The sequence below is a fragment of the Engystomops pustulosus genome, chromosome 3 (assembly GCF_040894005.1).
Source record: "Engystomops pustulosus chromosome 3, aEngPut4.maternal, whole genome shotgun sequence".
Taxonomy (NCBI): Eukaryota; Metazoa; Chordata; class Amphibia; order Anura; family Leptodactylidae; genus Engystomops; species Engystomops pustulosus.
The window spans coordinates 73,767,558-73,793,179 of NC_092413.1; the positions used below are offsets into that span (position 1 = coordinate 73,767,558).

General features: G+C 40.8%; 1 protein-coding gene across 3 annotated transcripts in view; it reads right to left on the bottom strand.

The window, feature by feature from the left end:
- Nucleotides 1–20,567, bottom strand: part of SCAF8 (SR-related CTD associated factor 8) — a 142,339-nt gene extending 121,772 nt beyond the window's left edge. For 2 of the 3 annotated variants that reach the window (XR_011854101.1, XM_072141085.1), the window contains exons 1-2: nucleotides 20,158–20,567; nucleotides 14,260–14,304 (exon numbers count right to left, since the gene is read on the bottom strand). Coding sequence is in view for 1 of the 3 variants with exons in the window: in XM_072141085.1 (XP_071997186.1) it covers nucleotides 14,260–14,304; nucleotides 20,158–20,187 (75 nt within the window). In the remaining 2 variants the exon portion in view is untranslated. The remainder of the gene's footprint in view (nucleotides 1–14,259; nucleotides 14,305–20,157) is intronic. The other variant, XR_011854102.1, reaches the window with a different exon arrangement.
- Nucleotides 20,568–25,622: the final 5,055 nt, after the last annotated feature.

Sequence of the window (25,622 nt, forward strand, 5' to 3'; positions counted from 1 at the left end):
CAATATAATTAACCCCTTATCACCGACACTAGTTTTCAGCTCAATGACCAGACTCGATTTTTCAAATCTGACATGTCTCACGATAATTGGTTATAACTTCGGAACGCTTTAACATATCCTGGTGATTTTGAGAATGTTTTCTCGTGACACATTGTACTTCATGTTAGTTATAAAATTTAAGTGATAAGTTTTGCGTTTCGTTCTGAAGAAAAGTGAAAATTTGGCAAAAGTTTGTAAAAATTCTTCATTTTCCAAGTTTGAAATGTTCTGGTTTCCAGACAGGAAGTAAAACTACCCAAAAAGTTTGATAATTAACATTTACAGAATATCTGCTTTATGTTGGGATGATATTTTATGCTTCCGGTCATTTTTCTAGGATGTTATGAGGTGCAGAACTTTAGGTGCGATTTTTCTTATTTTCATGAAAATTGCCATAACTCACATTTTGAGGGACAACTCGGCTTCCAAGTGACTTTGAGAGGCCTAAATAATAGTAAAACCTCATAAATTACCCCACTATAGAAACTTCACCCCTCAACGTATGTAAAACAACTTCTATTAAGTCCATTAACCCTTTAAGTGTTTCACATGGGTTAAAAAATATGGACCTGCGATTTAGAAACTATGGAATTTTTTTGGAAATACATTCATTTAGGCCAAAACTGACATTTTCAGAATAAATTAAATGATGAAACGCACTGCAACGCTTGATGCCCAATTCCTCCCGAGTGTACTGATACCCCATATGTGGTGGTAAACTGCTGTACGGGTGCACGGCCGAGCATAGAATGAATGGAGGCGCCGTCCACAGCAGATTTGTATTGTCACATTGTACGACCTATAAATTTTTATTTTTTTTGGTAATGCGATCATATGAGGGCTTATTTTTTATGGGATGAGATACAATGTATAGATAATTTATTTTGGGAGTCTAAAGCTTATTCATGAGATTTTATTAACTATTTCAAGGGGGACACAAACAAAATCATCAATTTTTATTTTGGATTGTGAGCATTTCACCCCCCCCCCCCCGCTCACCGTAACGTAAAAATAATATTTTATCTTTATTCTCTGGTTCACTACGATTGCGGTGATACCTCATTTATATAGTTTTTCTTATTTTGCTCAATTTTCCTGAGCAAAACCAATATTGGAGAAAATCGCATTGTTTTTACTATTGACAACTTTTCAGGGCCATAACTTCTGTATTTTTCTGTTGTCAGATCTGGTTGAGGGCTTATTTTTTGCGAAAACAGTTGTTCTTTTCAGTCGTATCATATTAGGTACCGTAACTTTTTTGATCACTTTTTAGAACATTTTTTGTGATGGTGTTTGATGAAAAATTGTATATTATGGGAAGTTTTTCGAGTTTTTTTTTTACGTAGTTCACCGAGCGGGTTCAATATTGATTTAGATATATTGTACAGATTAATACGGACGCGGTGATACCTCATTTATATAGTTTTTCTTATTTTGCTCAATTTTCCTGAGCAAAACCAATATTGGAGAAAATCGCATTGTTTTTACTATTGACAACTTTTCAGGGCCATAACTTCTGTATTTTTCTGTTGTCAGATCTGGTTGAGGGCTTATTTTTTGCGAAAACAGTTGTTCTTTTCAGTCGTATCATATTAGGTACCGTAACTTTTTTTGATCACTTTTTAGAACATTTTTTGTGATGGTGTTTGATGAAAAATTGTATATTATGGGAAGTTTTTCGAGTTTTTTTTTTACGTAGTTCACCGAGCGGGTTCAATATTGATTTAGATATATTGTACAGATTAATACGGACGCGGTGATACCTCATTTATATAGTTTTTCTTATTTTGCTCAATTTTCCTGAGCAAAACCAATATTGGAGAAAATCGCATTGTTTTTACTATTGACAACTTTTCAGGGCCATAACTTCTGTATTTTTCTGTTGTCAGATCTGGTTGAGGGCTTATTTTTTGCGAAAACAGTTGTTCTTTTCAGTCGTATTATATTAGGTACCGTAACTTTTTTTGATCACTTTTTAGAACATTTTTTGTGATGGTGTTTGATGAAAAATTGTATATTATGGGAAGTTTTTCGAGTTTTTTTTTTACGTAGTTCACCGAGCGGGTTCAATATTGATTTAGATTTATTGTACAGATTAATACGGATGTGGTGATACCAAATATGTACGTGTTTTGTGTTTTATATACTTTATTTGCATTTTATGTGTTACTGGGGAGATTATGGGACTTTTATTTTATTTATTTAATTATATTATAAAAAGATTGAATTTTTTTTTTTTTACTTTTTTACATTTTCTACTTCTTGGCTTGAATAAGCGATCATCCGATCGCTTATTCAAGCCTTTACACTGCAATACACTTGTATTGCAGTGTATAGTGAAAGTAACTGAGCATGCTGCGCATGCTCAGTTACTTACAGCCGGGTCCTGAGAAGAGGAGCCGACAGCCCCGGGTCACTCGTCGGAACCCGGGGCAGCAGCAGGAGGGATCGGATCCCCCGGTAAGCACACCGGGGGGGTCCGATCCACGGGGGACACACTTGCACGCCGCGGTCATGCTTGACCGCGGCGTGCAAGGGGTTAAACACCCGGGATCGGAGGTTTTCCGATCCCGGGTGTTAGTGCCGGGTCTGGGCTGTGATATCACAGCCCGACACCGGCACCAACGAGACCCGGTGTCCCGAAAACTTCTTCTGATGCGCCGCCGTAGAAAGGCGTCGCATCAGAAGAAGTACCCTTAATGACCGCCGTAAAAACCCGATAGGGCGGTCATTAAGGGGTTAATATACTAACAATTTTCGGTGGGTCAAAATGATTACAAAGGTAACAAATAACAAATATGTTTACTTTTTTTTGTTGGCACAAAAACACCTTTTTACAGAAAAGCTGATTTGTTTTTTTTATGTAGGAATATTAGGAAGGCTATAATCCCCCTTTCCTCTGTCTCTTTCCTTAGTTTAACCCCATAGCGCAATAAGACGTACCCTTACGTCTTGCTGCGCATGGGGGAGTATGAAGAGGGCTCACGGGCTGAGCCCTCTTCATACTCACCGGGCATTTGCTTCATGATGAAGCAAACGCCCGTCGCCAACACCGGTCGCGGGTTTTAACCCTTCGATTGCCACCGGGAAAGCTGCAGGCGCGCGCGTGGGCGCCGCCATCTTGGCTCCGAGGCTGTTGTCATGACAGCCTCGGATCACATAAAGATCCGAGGCTATCATGATCTAGGCTATCTATTACCATGTGCGATCTGCACATTGTAATAGATGGTATGCAAAATCCCCATATACTGCCATACTGTAGTATGGCAGTATATGATAGGATCAATCAGACAACCTAGGGTTAAAGTATTCTAGGGAGTCTGAAAAATAGTAAAAAAAAATAAATAAATAAAAAAAGGGAAAAAAATATATTATATTAAAAAAACATAAAAATTCAAATCACCCCCCTTTCCCTAGAACTGATATAAATATAAATAAACAGTAAAAATCCTAAACACATTAGGCATCGCCACGTCCGAAAATGACGATCTATCAAAATATAATAACCCTTTTTCACTGCGTTTTACCCCGTAGCGGAAAATAGCGCCCGAAGTCGCAAATTGCATTTTTTTGCCATTTTGAAAAATAGAAAAAATTCTATAAAAAGTGATCAAAAGGTCGCACAGTCCTAAAAATAAAAGCGTTGAAAACGTCATCAGAAGTCGCAAAAAATGACACCACCCACAGCTCTGTACACTAAAGTATGAAAAAGTTATTAGCGCATAGAACAGTGTAAAATGAAGAATTTTTTTTCTGTACAGGAGGTTTTAATTTTTGTAAATGTATGTAAACATTATAAAACCTATACAAATTTGGTATCCCCGTGATCGTATTGACCCAATGAATGAAATAGACCTGTCATTTGGGGCGCACAGTGGAAGCTGTACAAACCAAGCCCACAAGAAATGGCGCAAATGTGTTTTTCATCATTTTCACTGCATTTAGAATTTTTTTCCCGCTTCCCAGTACACGGCATGGAATATTTAATACCATCACTACGAAGTGCAATTTGTTACGCAGAAAATAAGACATCACACATCTCTGTACATGGAAAAATAAAAAAGGGCCTGGTCCTTAAGGGGTTAAGGGGCTAACTGGAAATAGAACTACTTCGCCTCTCCACATACTGCAATCTAACGCAGTATCCGGCATGCAGCATTAAACGGATGGGTGTGCCGGCCTCCGTAAACAAATAGGGACAATGGGAATGCTAGAGGAGGCAAGGATAAGGGGTTTTTTTTTCCCTAAAGGCCGGGCAACCCCTTTAATGTATGCAGTGGAAATCTGGAGTATCTGAAATGAAAGTGGAGTGGGTTGGGAAAAGTCTCATTTGGTTGAAAATTTGGTGCAAATCAGCAGATGCGAGAACCGTGAGACATTTTGAAGACAAAATGATGCATCTCTTATAATACACCCATGATGACTGTTAACCCCTTCTGCGGGGAGTGTATGGAGAGGGCTCAGGGGCTGATACACAGAGGGTGTCAGCTGCCTGTTACTTCCAGGGTCAGTGCTGGCACCGATCGTTAACCTGTTAAGTGCTGAGGTTGAACCCTACTGTGGCACATAACTTACCATTCCATGGACCTTACAGAGGTCTGTCACCAAAGTGAGAAAAACTTATTGGCCTCAGAATTTGGCAAAATGGAAAATATATTTACAAAAGATTTAAATTTTTTAAAGATCTATTAATACCTAATCAAACCTATATCAATTTGGTATGCCTGTGATCGTAGCGACCCAAAGAATAAAGAGAAAGTGTCATTTGGAGCACAGAATAAAACCCGTAAAAACAGAGCCTACAAGAAAACGCAACAAATGCGTTGTTTCACTGCACTTCAAATTATTTGCACTTGCCGCCAATACCTTTTTAAAATCTGATGTGTCACTAAAGGATTGGAACACTAACATATCCTGGGGTTTTGAGATTGTTTTCTCGTGACACATTGTTACCGTATATTCCGGCGTATAAGACGACCTGGTGTATAAGACGACCCCCCTACTTTCCTGTTTAAAATATAGAGTTTAAGATATATTCGCCGTATAAGACTACCCCTTTTCCAACGCATACAGTAGTATACAGCACAGCCCCCAGTAGTATACAGCACAGCCCCCAGTAGTATACAGCACAGCCCCCAGTAGTATACAGCACAGCCCCCAGTAGTATACAGCACAGCCCCCAGTAGTATACAGCACTGCCCCCAGTAGTATACAGCACAGCCCCCAGTAGTATACAGCACTGCCCCCAGTAGTATACAGCACTGCCCCCAGTAGTATACAGCACTGCCCCCAGTAGTATACAGCACTGCCCCCAGTAGTATACAGCACTGCCCCCAGTAGTATACAGCCCAGCCCAGACTAGCATTAAAAAAAAATAAATAAACTTATATACTCACCCCGATGCTCCCCCGATGTCCGTGCCGTCTTCTTTCTTCTGCCGGGCGCCGCCATTGATCTTCCCCAGCAGGCGCCTAGTATGACGCGCCGCTGCTGACGTCATACTAGGCGCCGACCCGGGGAAAGACATGGCGGCGCCCAGCAGAAGAAAGAAGACGGCGCGGAAGACTGAAGACAGCACAGCGCGGACATCGGGGCCAACGGAGGGTGAGTATTTTCCCCCCAATGCCTTTTTGAGGCTGCCGGCAGCTTTTTGAGGCTGCCGGCAGCCATCTCTGTGCAAACACCCGCGATCGGTGCTAGCACCGATCGCGGGTGTTACCGGTAAACCTTTGCTGCAATATGCAGCAAAGACTTACCGGCTATGGAGAGGGCTCAGCCCGTGAGCCCTCTCCATGCACCGGTACCCGCCGTATAAGACGATTACCGGCGTATAAGACGACCCCAGAGAAGACAGAAGATTTTTCTGTCTTCAAAAGTCGTCTTATACGCCGGTATATACATCAAGATAGTTTAAAAATGTGGGTGATATCTGCAGCATTTATAGATGAATTTAGATATTTAGAAATGTATCCCTTTTCAAAAAATTGTCTGCTTTCAAACAATTTCCAAATGTCTGCTTTATGTTGACATGGTATTTATGCGTTATCTGATTTTACTAAAATGTTATGAAGTTTAGAACCAGGTGAAATTTTTTCACATTTTAAAGAAATCTGCAAATAAGGACCTGCTCAAATTTCAATGGACTTTGAGAAGCCTAAATAATAGTAAAACCCCATAAATGAAATCCTACACTCCTCAAAGCATATTAAACAACCTTTAGGAAGTTTGTTAAGCCTTTACATGTTTTACAGTGCTAAAACAAAATAAAGACACTATAAACCCTTTAATGACTTGGCCATTTTGCACCTTCCTGACATCCCTTTTTTGAAATCTGACATGTGTCTATTTAAGTGGTCATAACTTTGGAACGCTTTAACATATCCAGTTGATTTTAATTTTTTTTTCTTCGTGACACATTGTTCTTTATGTTGCTTGAGAAATGTAAGCAATATGTTTATTATTTATTTATGTAATAAACGGAAATTTAGCAAAAATTTTGAAAAATACTATGTTTTCCAAATTCTGAATTTTCTGCTTTCTGGAAAGTTGGTCATATCACCAAAATAACTTGATAACTTCCATTTTCCATATGTCTGCTGTAACTTGGCATTATTTTTAAAATATTCTTTCCCTTTTTAGGATGTTAGGAGGCTTATAACTTTAGGTGCGGTTTTCTCGATTTTCATGAAAATCATCAAAACCTTTTTTTAGAGGGCCAATTTAGTTCGAAGTGACTTTATAAGTCCTACATGACAGAAAGTCCCCACAAATGACACCATTTTAGAAACTGCACACCTAAAAATATTCAAAATAACCATTGGGAAGGTTGTCAACCCTATGAGCGTTTCATGAGGGTGAAAAATAAATGAAAGTGAAATTACAGGAATGTAATTTTATCTTACAATAGACTCATTGAACATTAAAATTTGCACCTTCACAATGGGTGCTGATTGCTAAGTGCCTTGATGTCCCCCTAAGTCAGTGGTGGCGAACCTATGGCACTGGTGCCGGAGGTGGCACTCAGAGCTCTTTCTGTGGGCACCCAGGACTTCAGCCCAGCATAGAGTTTGACAGACAGGACTCAAGGTTTCCTCCTGCGGTCCATGACAGCTCAGGACATGCCATGCTCAGAACTATTTAAAGCAACATCCTTGGCTGCCAGGACTACAGGAGGAGCAAGAAGGTGTGGATAGAGATGGATTGTTATTAGAATTCCTGCTCTGGGTCCCCTGTTATTTCCTTTTCATGGGGTCCTGAAGGTAAGCTACAATCCAAATTTCTCCATCTCCTTTCTATTGTATTGGTGTCCTCAGGATGCCCCTACAATTGAAACCTGTGATACAGCATGGATCGATAAACAATTGCTTAAATTGGCATGTCAGCACTTATAGGTGGGTTTTGGTTGTAGTTTGGGCACTCTGTCTCTAAAAGGTTCGTCATCACTGCCCTAAGTGGTTGCCTAACAAGGCATCTAGGGGACCTCTATGGTTTTTACATACAGTGCCGCATGCTACAAAACCTCTGGAACTGAGGGATTGAAATAGGGGAACACTGGGATAAAAGTTATCCACATACAAGTGGTAACCCTTATCCAGCAGTGGGTGAACAGATCGGTCACTCGGAGTTCTCTGGGAGATGGCATGATGCCACCAGAATGGCCCCTTGGCCCACCGATGATTGGTGCTGTCCTAAACAGCAACGATTGTTGCCATTTGTTTCTATTATTCACCCCAGCGATGCCCATTGTGATGAATATTGCTGTTATTGGCTGGTCCAGATCGACCCGTTTATAAAAGCAAACATGAACAGAGGGGGGCAGCAAAAACCCCTCTGGACCACGAGGCAAAATTGGTGACTGTCAGGAACAGCCGCCACCCTACCCCGATCACGGTGTCTGGACCGTGTTGGCGATTCACTCCCCGCCGCACCATTCTATGACCGTGCACGTCGGGAAGGGGTTTATAGGCTATACAATCATTATTTCTTTTCTTGTTAAAAAAGACACAGACCCCTCCCCCCCAAGTATATAGCCAGCCAGCCCCCTATAATATACAGCCGTGCCCCCAGTAGTATACAGCACAGCCCAGAATAAAAAAATAAACTTATATACTCACCCTCCGGTGGCCCCGATGCGCAGCGCTGCTCCCCCGATGTCATCGCGGCTCCTCTTCTGGCTTCCTGGCTGCTCTTCTTGCTTCAGCGTGCTGGGCGCCGCGGCTGACGTCATACTAGGCGCCGCCCGCGAGAAGAACATGGCGGCGCCCAGCACGCTGAAGCAAGAAGAGCAGCCGGGAAGCCAGAAGAGGAGCCGCGATGACATCGGGGGAGCAGCGCTGCGCATCGGGGCCACCGGAGGGTGAGTATATAAGTTTATTATTTTTTTTGTCCATTTTTAATTAATTTTTGGTAGTATTGACTCGTGTATAAGCTGAGGGGACGTTTTTCAGCACATTTTTTGTGCTGAAAAACTCGGCTTATACACGAGTATATACGGTAAGTATTTTTTGGTTGATGGAGCTGGTTGTGGGCTTATTTTTTGCATGACAAGTTGTTCTTTTCAGTGGTACCAATTTGGTGCTTTTAACTTTTTTGGATTACTTTTTAGAACATTTTTTTGTAAAGCAATTTGATAAAAAAAAGTTTTTCAGGTTCTTTTTTTTTACCAGTGGGTCCAATTATGATTATGATTTATTGTACAGACCGTTACAGAAGTGATGATACCAAATAATTGGGTTTTTTTTGTGCTTTAGTGTTATTTGTACTTTATTTCTTGTGTAATAAAGTCCGATCCACGTCAAAAGCCACTTACACGCTGTGGTCATGATTAGGGTGGGGTTGGGGTCTGATCCAGGGGAGAGAAGGTGCCTTTCATAGCCTTGCACACTGTGGTCATGCGTGACTGCTTCATGCAAGAGGTTACCTCCCACAATCATAGTTATGTTTGGTTGGGGGTAATATAAAACTGACAACCAACAGTTATATATTAAAGCACTGGCTCCGCTCCACTTCCCTCAGTGCAGTGCTATTGCATCCATTTGCGGGAAGGGGTTAATAATCTGTTGGCTTCATTGACAATAAATCAATGTCCAATTATAAAATTGTGATACTGACTTGCAGTAACTTTACATCCATTAACCCCTTCCCGCCGCGGCCCTTTTTCGATTTTGCGTTTTCATTTTTCACTCCCCACATTCAAAAATCTGTAACTTTTTTATTTTTCCATGTACAGAGCTGTGTGATGGCTTATTTTCTGCGTAACAAATTACACTTCAAAATGGTGGTATCTAATATTTCATGCCGTGTACCGGGAAAAAAATTGCAAATGCAGTGACATTGGTAAAAAACCGCATTTGCGCCATTTTCTTGTGGGCTTGGATATTACGTCTTTCACTGAGCGCCCCAAATGACATGTCTACTTTATTCTTTGGGTCGGTACGATTACGGGGATACCAAATTTGTATAGGTTTTATAATGTTTTCATACATTTAAAAAAATTAAAACCTTCTGTACAAATTTTTTTTGGGGGATTTTGCCATCTTTTGGCGCTAATAACTTTTTCATACTTTGGTGTATGGAGCTGTGAGTGGTGCCGTTTTTTGAGGATTTTGATGACGTTTACAATGTTATCATTTTTAGGACTGTACGACCTTTTGATCACTTTTTATAGAATTTTTAATCTTTTTTTAAATGGCAAAAAAGTGCCATTTTCGTCTTTGGGCGCGATTTTCCGTTACGGGATTAAACGCAGTGAAAAACCGTTATCATAGTTTGATAGAACAGGCATTTTCGGACGTGGCGATACCTAATGTGTTTATGATTTTTACTGTTTATTTATATTTATATCAATTCTAGTGAAAGGGGGGTGATTAGAATTTTTAGGTTTTTTTATTAAAATTTTTTTATTTTACCTTTTTTTGTATTTTTATTTTTACTATTTTTCAGACACCCTAGGGTACTTTAACCCTAGGGTGTCTGTACGATCCTATCATATACTGCCATACTACAGTATGGATTTTACTACTCATACATTACAATGTGCTGACAGCACATTGTAATGAATGGGTTAACCCGAAGTAGCTTCGGGTCTTCTTGAGACCCGTAGCTACCATGGCGATGGATCGACGATCCACGGAAAGATGGCGGCGCCGGCACCGATCGCGGGTGTTACCGGTAAGCCTTTGCTACAATATGCAGCAAAGACTTACCGGATATGGGCCCGCGAGCCCTCTCTATGTACCGGGACCCGACATGTGACGTACTATTACGTCACATGTCGGTAAGGGGTTAAAGTTAAGTTAACACCTCCGTTTTAGGAAAGCCTAATGAAAACGAAGAACAGAAGGTTATCAGAAACTTTTCTGATCTGCTTCGGTTTCCCTTTGACCTCAATGACATGGACTGTTTCACTATTCATTCCACTATTTGATAACCAAAGGGAAAATGGAACTGCCGAACCTAGCTGTGAACTGAGCCTGAGCTGTGTACAGAGCTGTGCCAATTCCAGAAAACAACTGACCTGCAGGGCTGTTAGGTCTCAGCTTTCTGCCTATCCTTATGCTATCTGTTATGAAAAACATATCTGGAGGATACTTCATCAATAGTAACATCTTGAACCACCTAATAACAAATCAGTGACAAAGGAACAGGATATATTATATACAGTATGAGATGGCAGCTGTAACTAAGGGAACTATAGTAAACATAAAAAGTAAAAGCTACAAGTTGCAGTATATCCCTGACTCTAATTGAGTTAGCATTTTCTCATGAAGCTTAGCTATTTTAACTCTAACCCATTCCAAACTATATATTTCTTATTTTTACCATAAAATCATATATTGTTCTTCTATTGTAACTAATGTTTCTACAGGAAGAATACAGTCACTCTAATGCTAAAGGAGAACCAAATATGCAATCAACACAGGGAGAAGAATGTAAAGTCATCAGCCAAAGGCTCAGGCAATGCATGCGCAGGGAATAGGAGACAAAGTATGAGACAGGCTATGGCCTAAACCTATAGAAGTCCTTTATAGACAGCAGACTCTAGGTGTCAAAAGTTAGACAGCCACTTTATACAAATATCAACAAATAATACGCAGAAAAGCAATTTAGCAATAATGTAAACATCTAATTGTATCCATGATTACTCAGGATCCTCTACCACGAGTTATTAAAGGGTACGTTCATACATGGCGTTTGCATTATGCTTACAAACGCCTTGCAGACGCCCTGGGGCGGAGCTCGGCCAAATCGCATCTGCAATTCCAGTGAAACACATGCGATTAGTAACAAGCAACTGGCGTTTTGCATTGTAAACATGCCAAACACTAGATACTTGTTGCCGATCTCATGCAATGCAAACGCCAAATGTGAATGCACCCTCAATCTCAAATGCTGCCCTGCCTTCTGCATCTAATAAAGTGCAATTTAATAAAACTACAAGACAAAATTAAAAAAAGAAAGCTTTAGAAGCAATTCTACTACTCCTTTGATAAAGCAACATATTTCTGGTAACAACTGGTATCTACTTTGAGCAGTTGTACAATTAGAAAAATAAAAATTTTGTACCACAAATATAGGGATTCTGGTCTATAATATCAACCACGTAGCACCTGACCACCACAGCCAATCAGCAGATCAAGTTTGGTATTACTAGCTTAATGGCTCAGCAATGCCTGTGCTTAAAGGGAACCTACCACCCCGATTCTACCTATAAAGGTAGAAGGGGTGGTAGGTGGATGGATGGGACGTGAGGATAGCCCTTTTTTGGGCTAATCCTCACGTCCCGGGTGTCTTTTACAAAACTTTATTACATCTATATGCAAATTTTTTTTATGCGGCTACTGGCGTAGCCGGACATTAGGCTACTAGTCGCGGCTACTCCACGCCCAAGTAGCCGCGTTACTCCGCCTTCCAGGAAATCTTCGGCGCGCAGCTCCTGGTAGCTGCGCGCCCTCGTCCGAGTCCCCCGGCTACTGCGCATGCGCAGTAGGTCCGTCCCTGGAGCCGCGGCCGCGCAGCCGAAGGCCTGGGACCCGGACGAGGGCGCGCAGCTACCAGAAGCTGCGCGCCGAAGATTATCTGGTAGGCGGAGTAACGCGGCTACTCGGGCGTGGAGTCATCACCACTGGCTGCAGCCATCATTGGATCCAGTTCACACCTTGCACAAGCTTCAGCTGTTGACTGTTGAGGGTTAAAAAAAGTACACTTTATGTTACTGAAAAACATTAATGGGCATTAAAACAGTTGTTACAAATAGAACAACTTCTGCTGATCTATGAAATGGTCATTTTGGATTAAAAATGTTGCCGTTGTTGCAAAGATGGAACAGGTTTTTTTTTACATGGAGAACTGAGACCTGTCCCAGGCATCTGATCTGTCCATAAAACAATCATTACAAGAGAGAACATCCGGGGTACTGTAGCTGTGTAACTGAGATTCATGCATTTTCAGTTTTCAAAATTTTAATTTTATTTGTCCACATACAAGTAACATCTAGCAAGTCTAAGGCCACTTGTATATCACAGCAAAGACTTCTCATGAGGAATTTTGGGGCAGAGGTATCAATGCTAGAAATCTGTAATTATTATATCGGTAATTGGGATAAATAACTGAGATAACTGCAACTTATCAGAAGTGTCTGAGAGTAAAATAGTTCGAGCTCAGCTTTAATGTTAAGTTGTGGTAAAGTGAAAACTGAACTTTGGTTCCAACTAGAACAGACACTTCTGATAAATCTCCCGGATAACTTGTTCTAGGTCATTACATTTCTGGATAAACTAAATTTGGAAAGTGTTTTGCCTTTTTTTTTGTAGTTTTCATGGCTCCATATTTTAAGACCCATAGTAACTTTATTTTTCCATCTGACAAGCTGTGTTTGAGCTTGTTTTTTGATACAGTTTGTAGTTTTAACATTTTGGGGTTTATGTTTTTTTTTTTGCTCAGTGGTTAAACAAAAATGAGAGATTTTAAAATGTTAGAACAACTTTTACTGTGGAAACTATAATATAACATACTACCAATGACATAGAAATCACCAGTTTCCTGCCAGAAAGGTGGGGACCTTATTGGCACCAAATGTCTCCCAATATATATTTTTATTTTGTAATTTTCTAAAAAATTCATTGAACTTTTATTTTTAAGTTTTTATTAGTCCCACATGTGGACCTGCAATTATTTCATCACTTTTATGTTACACTGCACTTCTCAAAGAGCATTATACCCTACTGATAGTGATCGGTCCAAAATCTGCTGTACATTGGGGAACCAGGAGTGAGCAGTCTGTGACGTGGCATTTTTCATGCTCCATGATCACGGATTGATCACTGCCACCGGACAGGCAGCCTATTAGACCCTACCTCTGACAACATGATGGGAGCCAGGTAGAAGACGAATTACAAAAGGACTGTTCTCCCAGGGAGAATCCAACACTGCATTTACACCCTCTTATTTTGGCACAACAATATCTCAATTCCAATATCCTTAAGTCTCAAATTGTCTCTAAGACCCATTCTATAATAATGTCATGGCCTGTGCTTTTGCTAGCTACACAATTGAGAAGGCTTGAGATAATAAGCACCATAGCCCAATTTAGAAGCCTGTTCACATTGGTCGATTATTATGAAGCTTTTTATAATTTCAAGGTATTGCAGTGGTGAAAAGTTATCAGAACGCCATTTAAATAGTTTGTAATGGTTTAAATGTTTTTTCTTTTTTGAGTAGAGGGATTTACACATGAAGCCAAATGTTTTTAGTCTAACAAGTCACACTTCCTTTCAATTGCCAAAAAGAGTTGTCAAGATTCAGCAGCATAAAACACCACAACAGTTGGAAAAACACATTTCAACAAACATAACACAACTTTAGGTATCCAACTCATTACTAAACCTACCATACTTTTCTTGCACCATTTTGTTTATGTCTTAATAATACAGTATATATAGTAACCAAGCAATTTCAAGCCAATATTCTAATATCTAACACATTATGCAACTACTAAAAAACTTTAACTGGCTACACAGAAAAGTGTACACATTATACAATGGCAAACACCATCCAAAAGCCTTCATGATGGCCATCTGTAAAATACCTTTACAAGTCACTGAGACATTGCAGACAAATCTACCCCTGGACAACACATGTAAAAAAAATACAAAAAAAATCTGAACAAAACAGGACATGCAGAATTCATTTAAGTTACAGGTTTCTCGAAAATATTCAAACCTGACTAGATCGATATAGGGGCACCTCTATACCCTGATGTCGGCCCTGGAAAAAATGACAGATTGTATTAGACATAATTCTTGGAAATTCCTTACTACTTTATCTTGTTCCACCAAAATAAATAGTTAGGCTATGTTTACAGCTATGTCATGGCTTCTGTTCATTATGGAAGTCACAACACTATGCCAAATTCAATGTATCTTGGTTGCCTTCAACTCATAATAGGGTACTTTGGAGTTTGGTTGCGGTGACTGGAGGTAAAAGCAATGAACAGAGCCCCCAATGGCAGTGTGAACAAAGCCTTAGTTTAATAAAATACTGTAATAAGTACTTTAAAAAAAACTGTAGTTTTGACCCTGTAAAGCTGCTGAGAGATTGCCAGTTTTTTTTTTGTCTATCTGTTCATAAAGACATGGAGGGTGTGAGTAGCACCAAGAAAAACTTCTCATCCCTTACGACATGTATCTATAAACTATGTAATGACAGAACCATTAAAGCAACTGCTACAAAAGCAGTCCTTAACACTAATGTGTCCTTGTCTGCTTCAAAACCCCTGTACTCACCACGTTCACACATTGCATTTTCATTGCGTTAACAATGGACTGACATTGTGTTTGTAGAATTTATGTAAACACAATGTAAACAAAATGTTAACTCATTGAAATAAACTCTCAGTGTGAATGCGAAATTCCAAATTTAGTTTGATAATTTATTGTTCACCCAGGTTGCCCTTACAGTAGTGATGTTGGTCCTCCTGTTAGTTCTTCTTGGTGATGCTTATACAAAAACCTTCTATTAAAGTTTACTAAAACACATAACTAGCTGTGTCAAGTTTTCCAAGGTCAAAACCTAATGGTTACAGTCAGGTAATTAACAATATAATAAGTCAATCTGATGCTCCTATAATAATAATTATGTCTCAGTATATCTGGTAAGAGTAGACTATAGCAAAGGCCACATTCACACGACCGTGTGTCTGCCGTACCGTAGCAAAGTCACACACAAATGTTTAGTGGCTGTAAGGAGGATATCCCATCAAAGACTCTATAGAACCTAAGAACCTAGAACAAATTTTTAACATGTAAAAGATAAAAATCTCATTTTTCAAAGTGCTTAAAGCTTTGGGTTCTGAGAGCTACAGTACTTGGGATGCAGGAAATTAAAAAAATAGTTGGGGATAGATGCAGTTTAAAAATCTAATTCCCATCTTCATTTCTGGTTTTGTAGATCACAGAACTACAATCTGAAGAGATATAAAAGATGAGCTTATTATCTCTAAAAGGTTGTAACAGCTATTTAACTTGTCCCCTATCCTCAAAACATTCACACTCATTAGCTTGTTTACCAACGGCCATTTTTTTTGACTGTTGGTTGATAACTGGGCCCTCAGTTAATGAGGTGCAGAGCAATGACTTTCTGATAGAAAGATCACAACTCTCTGCTGGAACCAGCCAACCACAGAGGTGGGTATACATCTCCCCTTTGTTGAGTGAATATCAGGCCTTAAAAAAAAAAACTTTTAACAGGGCAAGTATAATATTGATGACCGTATTAGTCTTCTACTAAACCTGTTAAAGGAAATCTACAACCAGAATCAAGGATACTGGTGTCTGCCCCCTCCTTGCTGGGCCCGTTGCATGAAGTGGGCAGAGCAGACGGACTGCAGGAGGTGAGATGTCTGTCTACAGGAGGTGGGGTTACTTTACTGACTGACTGCATCCTACATGAGCATAAAGACGATTTTTCATTCATGCTGCAACCTAGAAATATGCTAAAAACACCTCCAGGGGCAGACATATAAAACAGAATAAAATACTGTTTGTAGGTTTGAAAGGGTTACTGTGGTGACAGGTTCGCTTTAAAGGAAACCTACCACTGCTTGCATGATGAAATCATGCGAGCAAATCACCTGGTAGGCTACTTAATTCTGATGCCGGCACATATCACGCATGCGCAGACACTAAGTTTCGCACAGCCGGCCGGCGATAGGTGCCGAGAGCTTGGTGACGTCACGGCTCTCGGCACCTGAAGGAGGAATAATTAAGCATCGGTAGCCATCGCCAGCCCGAAAATGACGCAGGGTAGCATCGGAGGGCTCATTTAAATATGTAAGAAAATAGTTTTTTTTAGCTAAACTAAAGTTCGCCGAGCCTAACAAAACTATGTGCCGGCATCAGCATTAAGTAGCCTACTGGGTGGTCTGCTCGCATGATTTCATCATGCGGGCAGTGGTAGGTTTCCTTTAAAGAAGAGTGGATTCTGCCACAGGGGGCACATATATAGTTCAATAAATACCCGTGTTAGAAATGAAGACTCCATTTTAAAAAATATATATATATATTTATATATATTTCAACATAGTCCCCTTTTAGAAAGATACACTCTTCCCAACGGTTCTGCCATTTTTTTAACCCCCCCCCAAAAAATAGGATTTGTCTAACTCTCCAAATTACGCCTCTGTCTCATTGATGACTTTCTCGTTTAAGCGTTATTGTGATGAAACAACACATGGCTTTTCGCCAAATGTAGCCATGTCACCTTCAATTTTTTGTCGAAATGGTCCAATAACTCATTGAAGTATTGTCCAACGATCGTTCTTCCTTTTTCTAAAAAATCCATGAGTATGACTCCGTTTGCATCCCAAAAAATTGTCGCCATGACCTTTCTGGCCAATAGGACCATCTTCGCCTTCTTTGGAGCAGATTCACCAGGAGAAATCCATTATTTTGATTGTTGCTTAGTTTCTGGAGTGTAATGATGAATCCAGGTTTCATCAGCAACTCGACACATCTCCTTCGGTTCTCGCTTAAATGGCTCCAAACACTGCTTCAAAATTAACAGCCGCATCCGCTTGTTGTCCAACATGAGTAATCGCGGCACCCATCAGGCCGACAATTTTTTCATTGCAAACTTATCAGGTAAAATATTAATTGCCAATCCGGTCAACACACGGCCTCTGATACTTCGCACACTTTCGACCACGTCTGCCAGGCGTCCTGGTCGCTCCTCGTCAAAAACGGATGTTTGCCCACGTTTAAATTACCATCCAAAAACAAAAAGGTAATTACCGAACGATAATGCTCTTTTTCCATCTTAGCGAAAATCACGGAACACGTCTTACTCAAATGGCTGCAAACTAACCTATCAATCATTCTGCAACCAACACCAACTTCCCTCAGAAACACCCTCTGTCATCAAACACGGGTACTTATTGAGCCACCCTCGTAAGTATGACAGTGTGTTTGGTTTATTATCCTTGATCTTGGTGGTAGATGTCCATTTAAAGTTAAGATCTAAGACTTTAAAAAAAAAACACCTGAAATTCACTATTTTGGGACTGAAAGAGTTTGTGGTTTTATGAAGTTCCAGTGATATGATGGTACAAAGACCACAGGACAGACTGGAAGGGAAGTTTTTCACTAACAACATAAAGACACTTGGCTAAATATGCCTATGGTAGTCAGAAGAAAAAGCCATTGTGGAGTTCCCAACAGCTAACTATGTTGTACTGGCCTCCTTCATACACATCCATAACATATCAACAATATTATAATACATTATGGCTACAAAGCCAGTGTATCTGCAGTTCTTTCAGGGAATGAGACCGGCTGGGATGAATTGCTCAATATATCGTAATTTGTTCTTTTGTAACTAGTTTGAAAAATGGGTGATTGCAATTATTTTCCTGTTAGATATTTTTCAATAAGTTTTCCATGTCAGTTAAAAAAGAAAAAAAAACTTTCACAGGCTTAAATGGCATCTACTACAAGAATGAATGACTGTATGCAAATGAGCCTGAGGGGCTCCAGGTTCCATGGTGTTAATGGAGCCTGGGGCACCTCAGGCTCATTGGCATACAGTCTTTCATCCTGGTGGTAGATGTCCTTTAGAATAAAATAAAAAACAAAAAACAGAAGAATGTGAAGTATGGTTACCACTGCAATAGATCAATTAAATGCGGACTGTATTGGGATGATATGCAGGTGTCGTCATGTTTGTGCTCTTCTCTATTATTTTCAGGAAGGTAAATAAAGGGCATTATTATTCTGTAAGAGTTATAAAGGTATCAATACTATGTGGTGTATTGCTGCGTAGGGGCAGGATAGGATAGTTTGTGTAGGTTGAATAACGTAAAGGGGACTATGATTATGCCAAAGATGCTCATTTGGTTTGCGTGAAAGAAGTCGTTTGGATGTTGGACTGGTAAACCTCTGTGCAGACCTGGAATCAACCACTAAGATAAGTGTTTTGTATACATTTAAGGTATTATATTTAGTATAAGCATGATAATGTATTTCAGACATTATGTATTGGTAACCGTTGTGGTGTAGTAAAATCATTGTGTTTAATAGCCATTATCTTGATCACTGTATTATTTCTTCCTGGATCATCATTATAAGTTGCTGTTAGTCTTTGTTTATTATAAGTATGATTGTCTTTTTGCTGTAGCAATGGTAGTGATAATTTTGCAGCAGTATCAGGGCTGTTTCACACAATTCGTAATCAGCCCTAGCAAAATCCTGGCTGATAACACTGCTGGGTTATGGGATTCCATGCATCATATCAATATGATGCATGGAGTTCCTGCTGTCCTGCTAAACAGTAGAACAGCCAGTGCTGTTTAGTGTGATGCAAGTAATCCCATCCCCTGCAGTGTGGTCAGCACATCACAGAGGACTCTGCACGGGCTGATCACAGCCCCTTAAATGTAGCCATGTTGTCCCTTAGAAATGAGATAGCTTCCTCGGTTACGACCACCTCACATTTTGGCATTGGTGGCCAGACATGCGCAAAAGAGTCCTGCCTGACCTGCTGGGTACAATATTCATTACCACAGAACAGCTGTAGGACCTGCAGTAACTCCTCAGACATTTAATATTCAGAAACTTTTTGTTTCCTCGTGCAATCCCTCCAGCAGAGGTGGCCGTATCCAGGGACAGTCTTGTTTCTAACGGACCATATCACTACATTTATAAGAAATTATCTTATCTTTTATTATTGTAGTTAGATAAAAAAATAAAATAAAAATTTGCCCCAGAGACAATTGTAGTTTCTAATTTTTTTCAGCCTTCCCCTCTCCATAGGAAGCTGAGCGGCCTTGTCGCACCTCAGGGCAAGTATAGGACCTGCTCTAGCTTCTGCGGAGTGGCAGGACAGCTTGGACATCTCTGTTATATGAAGGCTATATTCACACGTTCGGGAAACGTGTCCAAAGACGGCAGCTAGCTCACAGCCGCCTCTCCTGGATGTGTGAATGAAGCCTTAATATAACACGGATAAGGTGCTTGGCGTACAGTGTGAATGGTCGATGCAGGGTCACATCAGCCAGCGTGAACGCCTTTTGGGCTATCAATCATCAACCTATTTTCTCTATTGGAGAGTATTGGTTGGGCCATAGAGATTTGAGCACAGGATGCATGTATGCAGACCCCCACCCAATATAATAAACTGAGCCTATGTACAGAGATGTGAAAGAGGTCGGTCATTTCAAGCATATTCCTACACTAGATGAAGCGGGCAGAGAGCTACAAGCTTAGGGCATGGGATGTGCGGGCCTCTCATGTATCCCGGAGCACAGCGCATACTGATCGCTGAGTACTGCCAGGAGCTGCAGCGCCGGCCTCGGTCACCGGCTGGGCCTCTAGCACACAGATCGCCGCTCCGGGGCTGCTGCACACGGCAATCTGCACCTCCAGGAGCACGAGCTGCCCCCAGCCAGGGCCAGGGTGCAGGCAGCGGGCAATAACGTGCTGGAGGGGGCATGCAATGAGCGCGGGGAAGGGCTCAGCGCTGCGCCCAGGCCCTCCCGTACCGGCGCACGGGCAGCGCTGCAGGGAGAAGCCGCCAGAAGCGCGACACAACGAGAGGGCACACACGGACATATCGATGGCTACAAACCTCGCTGTTAAACGTTTTGACGGCCTCCATGTTGTCGGCTGATGTAGAGACGCCGTGTTGTTTGGAGGAGGCGGCGAGGGGGAGAGACGAGGAGGAGGAGGAGACAGCAGGGAAGAGGGGAGGGCGAGGAAGTGCGAGTACTGCACACGGAAGGGGGCGCTCACAGCGCTCAGCAATGTGTGTGTATTGTTCTGCGGGCGGCCCATACACTGTGCACAAGTGTCAGCTCTCCTCGGGCCAGGAGACCTGCACAGCACAACGCGAGTCCCACTGAGGGCGCTCATAACGAACACGACGGTAGCAGCCGTTATTCCCGCCAGTGCTACGTATCACATTACAGGCGCCTATGTGCGAGCTCTGTGCTGCTGGCCTTATGGACACACAGCCCATTATAACACTAGAGAATAGGAGCGTAAAGCGCGCCACCAGCCGCTCTCATTAGACGGAGATAATGGCAGGGCGTGGCCCAGGAGAGCACGTGACTTCCTTTCGCGGAAAAAAGAACAAGTTCTTGCGGCCAGGAGATAGCGCCCCCTATGGTTTGTCACGTAACTGGGAGAGCGGGAGCTTCCGCTTCGTGTGCGGGACACAGACTTTGTTTTCTGCGGCACTAGAAATACATGCGCTACTTTGGGCCTATATGTAGTAAAATACGATTGGCTCCACACTAGTTTACGGTGTCACACGCAGTACATTTTTTGTGGACACACCATGGTTATTCATATATTTTGTTGACATGAAATTCCTATTGAAACATAGGTGATATAAAAAATGAGAACCACAATCCCGGTAGTAGGGGCGAAGCTTAAAGGGGTTGTCTAGGATGAATTCTAGTTTTAGTAGCAGGTTCACCCGGTGTGAAATATGCAGTAACGTTGTGTCAATAACACACAATGGCAGAATATCTGGCGCAAACATTGGTCCTTGGCTCGTTGTTTGAGCCTTGTGTGTCATCGGTGTGAAGTACGCTTACAAACCGATGACCTTGAATAGGATCTGCTCTATAATGTAGAGCTCAGTGCATACACAGCGACATGTATGAGCCCATAGACATACATGGTGACTTGTGCTAATTGTTTTAGGCCACATTCACACGTATATGGCGTATATACGTCCCCCATACACGGCAATGGGCTCACAATGCCCTACGGGAGAGGAGCGTTGGGGTGCGGCATCGTACCGTTCCGTAGCCGGGAGAAAGATAAGACATGTCCTATCTTTTGGCGGAATACAGCATCATGCGCCATATATTACTATGGAGAGGGGCAAGGTCGAGCGGCACTCATCCCCACCTCCTCTCCCCGGCACTGTAGCCTTTTTTTTTTTTTTTTTTCTTTTTCGTTACATACACTTCAAATATACAATCAGACAGTTCACATGACAACTACATCTACATATGCAACATGACAAATACAACAAGTACATTCTCTCCTGGTGTGGAGTCGGTATCGTATCTTAACCAATCCTGGCCTTCTGTTTTACATACTTAACCCATTTTGTCACTTCCTCCCCTTCATTTAATCAATAATTTGAATGGCATCTAACCTTATCTCCCAAGGCTGCCAGATCTTTTTCCTAACCTTCCATTGTTTTAACCCCTCTGTTAGGGCTATCTCATGGTGCATTTGTGTATTAGTTCTTTCAATAACTTCTATAATGTTTGGAGTATCTGCGGATTTCCATTTTCTGGCTATACACAGTCTCGCTGCTATTAAAATATGCGTTATTACTCCTCTGTATTGTTTAGAAAATTTGTTGAGCCCTATATGTAAAACTGCTTGTAGGGGGGATGGCTCGGCCGCTTCACCTGTTATGGAGGAGATTAATCCAAAAACCTCGGACCAAAACCTCCGGAGCTTCGGGCATCCCCACCACACGTGCATAGCTGTACCCTTCTCCTGACAGCCTTTCCAGCATAGATGGGAAAGTCCTGCTTCATTGTGTGCTAATCTATCTGGGCACAGATACCATCTTGTCTGCACTTTTTTCAATTGTTCTAGATGGTTGATGCATGCTGAGGCTCCTATCACCTCCACGCTTGATTGATACCATTGTGCTAGGGTTATCTCTGTTCTTAGTTCTTGCTCCCATTTTTCCATGTATCCCATTTTTTCCCCCTTTGTCTCGCCCTGTAGGTATTGGTATGAGAGTGATAGAATTTTCCCCTTCCGATTTTGCATGCTAAATATATCTAATTCTCTGTATCCCTTTTTCTTATGCGTCTCTATCATACCCCTTAATACGTTCTTTAACTGTAAGTATTCAAGAAAGGTCCCTTTTTCTAACCCGCTTTCAGTTTGTAGCCTCTCGAATGATTTCAAATGTCCGTCCTTCATTATGGAGTCTACATTACTATAACCTCTCTTTGCCCACTTATCTAAATTTAAGTTCGGTATAATTGATTCCGTACTTTTTAATGATATTAATTTTAAGGGTATTACTCCTTTCTTTATTACTTTTCCCCAAATTTCCATAGCATACCTCAGACTGTCTAGGGTGTATTGGATCCTAATCGGACGGATATACAGACTTTCCATAAGAAGTCTTATAGAGCCTGCTGGCGTGCCTACACTTTCGATTTGAAGCCATTTGTGTGCCAGTGACGGTGCCCAACATTCGCTTAGTATGTCTAAAATAGCGGCCTTATGATATAACTTCAGGTTAGGCATTCCAAGTCCCCCCTTTTTTATGGGGGCAAATAACACTTTTTCGCTAACCCTGGATTTTTTCCCTGCCCATATAAAGTTAAGCAGTAGTTTTTGTGCTTTTTCTAGTGTGGATCTGGGAAAACGTAGCGGGATACATCGGAAAAGGTATAATATCTTGGATAGAAGGATTGATTTGCACACTTGGATTCTTGCTATCCATGAGAATTCCACCTTTCTTATTCTTTCTATTTCTTCTTTAATTTTCCTATATACTAAGTCCGAGTTTATTTCCACTATCTTCCTCAATGGTAGGCACATTTGTACCCCAAGATATGTGAATCCTTCCTTTCCTCCCTTAAACCCATATGTGTCCGTCAGCCTCTTAATTGTTTCTATAGGCATATTTATTGAAAACATAATAGATTTTGCCACATTCAATTTATAGAGGGAAATACTAGCAAATTGTTGCAATATTTCCATTAAAATTCTTATAGATTTCTCTGGGTCCGTGCACATGATGACTATATCATCCGCGTACAGGCCTATAGTATGTGTTGCTGATCCTGAGCGAATTCCTTTAATTTGTGTGTTTAACCTTATTGCCTGGGCCAATGGTTCCATTACCATCGCGAATATTACTGGCGATAGTGGGCAACCCTGTCTGGTTCCATTGGATATTTTAAACCCAGATGACATAAAACCAGACAGGGCTACCCGCCCATTTGGATTTGAGTATAGGGCCATTATTGCCCTTAGAATTGCTCCTCTCAGACCGAATTTTTGTAAGGTGGCCTCCATATATCCCCAGTGTATTCTATCAAATGCTTTTTCGGCATCTAAGGATAAAAACACACTGGGGGACGAGGACGTCTGAGCAGTCTGCAGTAGGTCTATTATTCTTCTTGTACCGTCTCTGGATTGTCTTCCAGCCACGAAACCCACTTGGTCTGGTGATATAACTGTTGGTAATGCCTTATTTAGTCTAATGGCCAGAATTTTAGAATATATTTTTATATCGCTATTCAGTAGTGATATTGGGCGGAAATTTTCTGGTTTATTAGGCGATTTGCCTGGCTTTGCTAACGTAATTATAGATGCTGTTAAATTTTCATGTGCAATTCTGCCCTTTTTTTGCCAGAACTTGTATAATCTTTCTAGATATGGCAAAAGCTGAGCTGCAAATTGCTTATAATGTTCATTTGGTAGTCCATCTGGGCCTGGGGCTTTATTTAATTTTGTTGTTTTGACTACTCCCCCTATCTCTTCTGTCGTGAATGGGCTATTTAATTCCTCTATTTGTTCTGCTGAGAAACTGGGTAGGTTTATGGTTTTTAGGAAGTTTTGTATCTTCGTAACCGTCGGCTGTGTCTCTGCCTTTTCGTCTTTTAACCCCTTATCACCGACACTAGTTTTCAGCTCAATGACCAGACTCGATTTTTCAAATCTGACATGTCTCACGATAATTGGTTATAACTTCGGAACGCTTTAACATATCCTGGTGATTTTGAGAATGTTTTCTCGTGACACATTGTACTTCATGTTAGTTATAAAATTTAAGTGATAAGTTTTGCGTTTCGTTCTGAAAAAAAGTGAAAATTTGGCAAAAGTTTGTAAAAATTCTTCATTTTCCAAGTTTGAAATGTTCTGGTTTCCAGACAGGAAGTAAAACTACCCAAAAAGTTTGATAATTAACATTTACAGAATATCTGCTTTATGTTGGGATGATATTTTATGCTTCCGGTCATTTTTCTAGGATGTTATGAGGTGCAGAACTTTAGGTGCGATTTTTCTTATTTTCATGAAAATTGCCATAACTCACATTTTGAGGGACAACTCGGCTTCCAAGTGACTTTGAGAGGCCTAAATAATAGTAAAACCTCATAAATTACCCCACTATAGAAACTTCACCCCTCAACATATGTAAAACAACTTCTATTAAGTTCATTAACCCTTTAAGTGTTTCACATGGGTTAAAAAATATGGACCTGCGATTTAGAAACTATGGAATTTTTTTGGAAATACATTCATTTAGGCCAAAACTGACATTTTCAGAATAAATTAAATGATGAAACGCACTGCAACGCTTGATGCCCAATTCCTCCCGAGTTTACTGATACCCCATATGTGGTGGTAAACTGCTGTACGGGCGCACGGCCGAGCATAGAATGAATGGAGGCGCCGTCCACAGCAGATTTGTATTGTCACATTGTACGACCTATAAATTTTTATTTTTTTTGATAATGCGATCATATGAGGGCTTATTTTTTATGGGATGAGATACAATGTATAAATAATTTATTTTGGGAGTCTAAAGCTTATTCATGAGATTTTATTAACTATTTCAAGGGGGACACAAACAAAACCATCAATTTTTATTTTGGATTGTGAGCATCCCCCCCCCCCCCGCTCACCGTAACGTAAAAATAATATTTTATCTTTATTCTCTGGTTCACTACGATTGCGGTGATACCTCATTTATATAGTTTTTCTTATTTTGCTCAATTTTCCTGAGCAAAACCAATATTGGAGAAAATCGCATTGTTTTTACTATTGACAAGTTTTCAGGGCCATAACTTCTGTATTTTTCTGTTGTCAGATCTGGTTGAGGGCTTATTTTTTGCGAAAACAGTTGTTCTTTTCAGTCGTATCATATTAGGTACCGTAACTTTTTTTGATCACTTTTTAGAACATTTTTTGTGATGGTGTTTGATGAAAAATTGTATATTATGGGAAGTTTTTCGAGTTTTTTTTTACGTAGTTCACCGAGCGGGTTCAATATTGATTTAGATATATTGTACAGATTAATACGGACGCGGT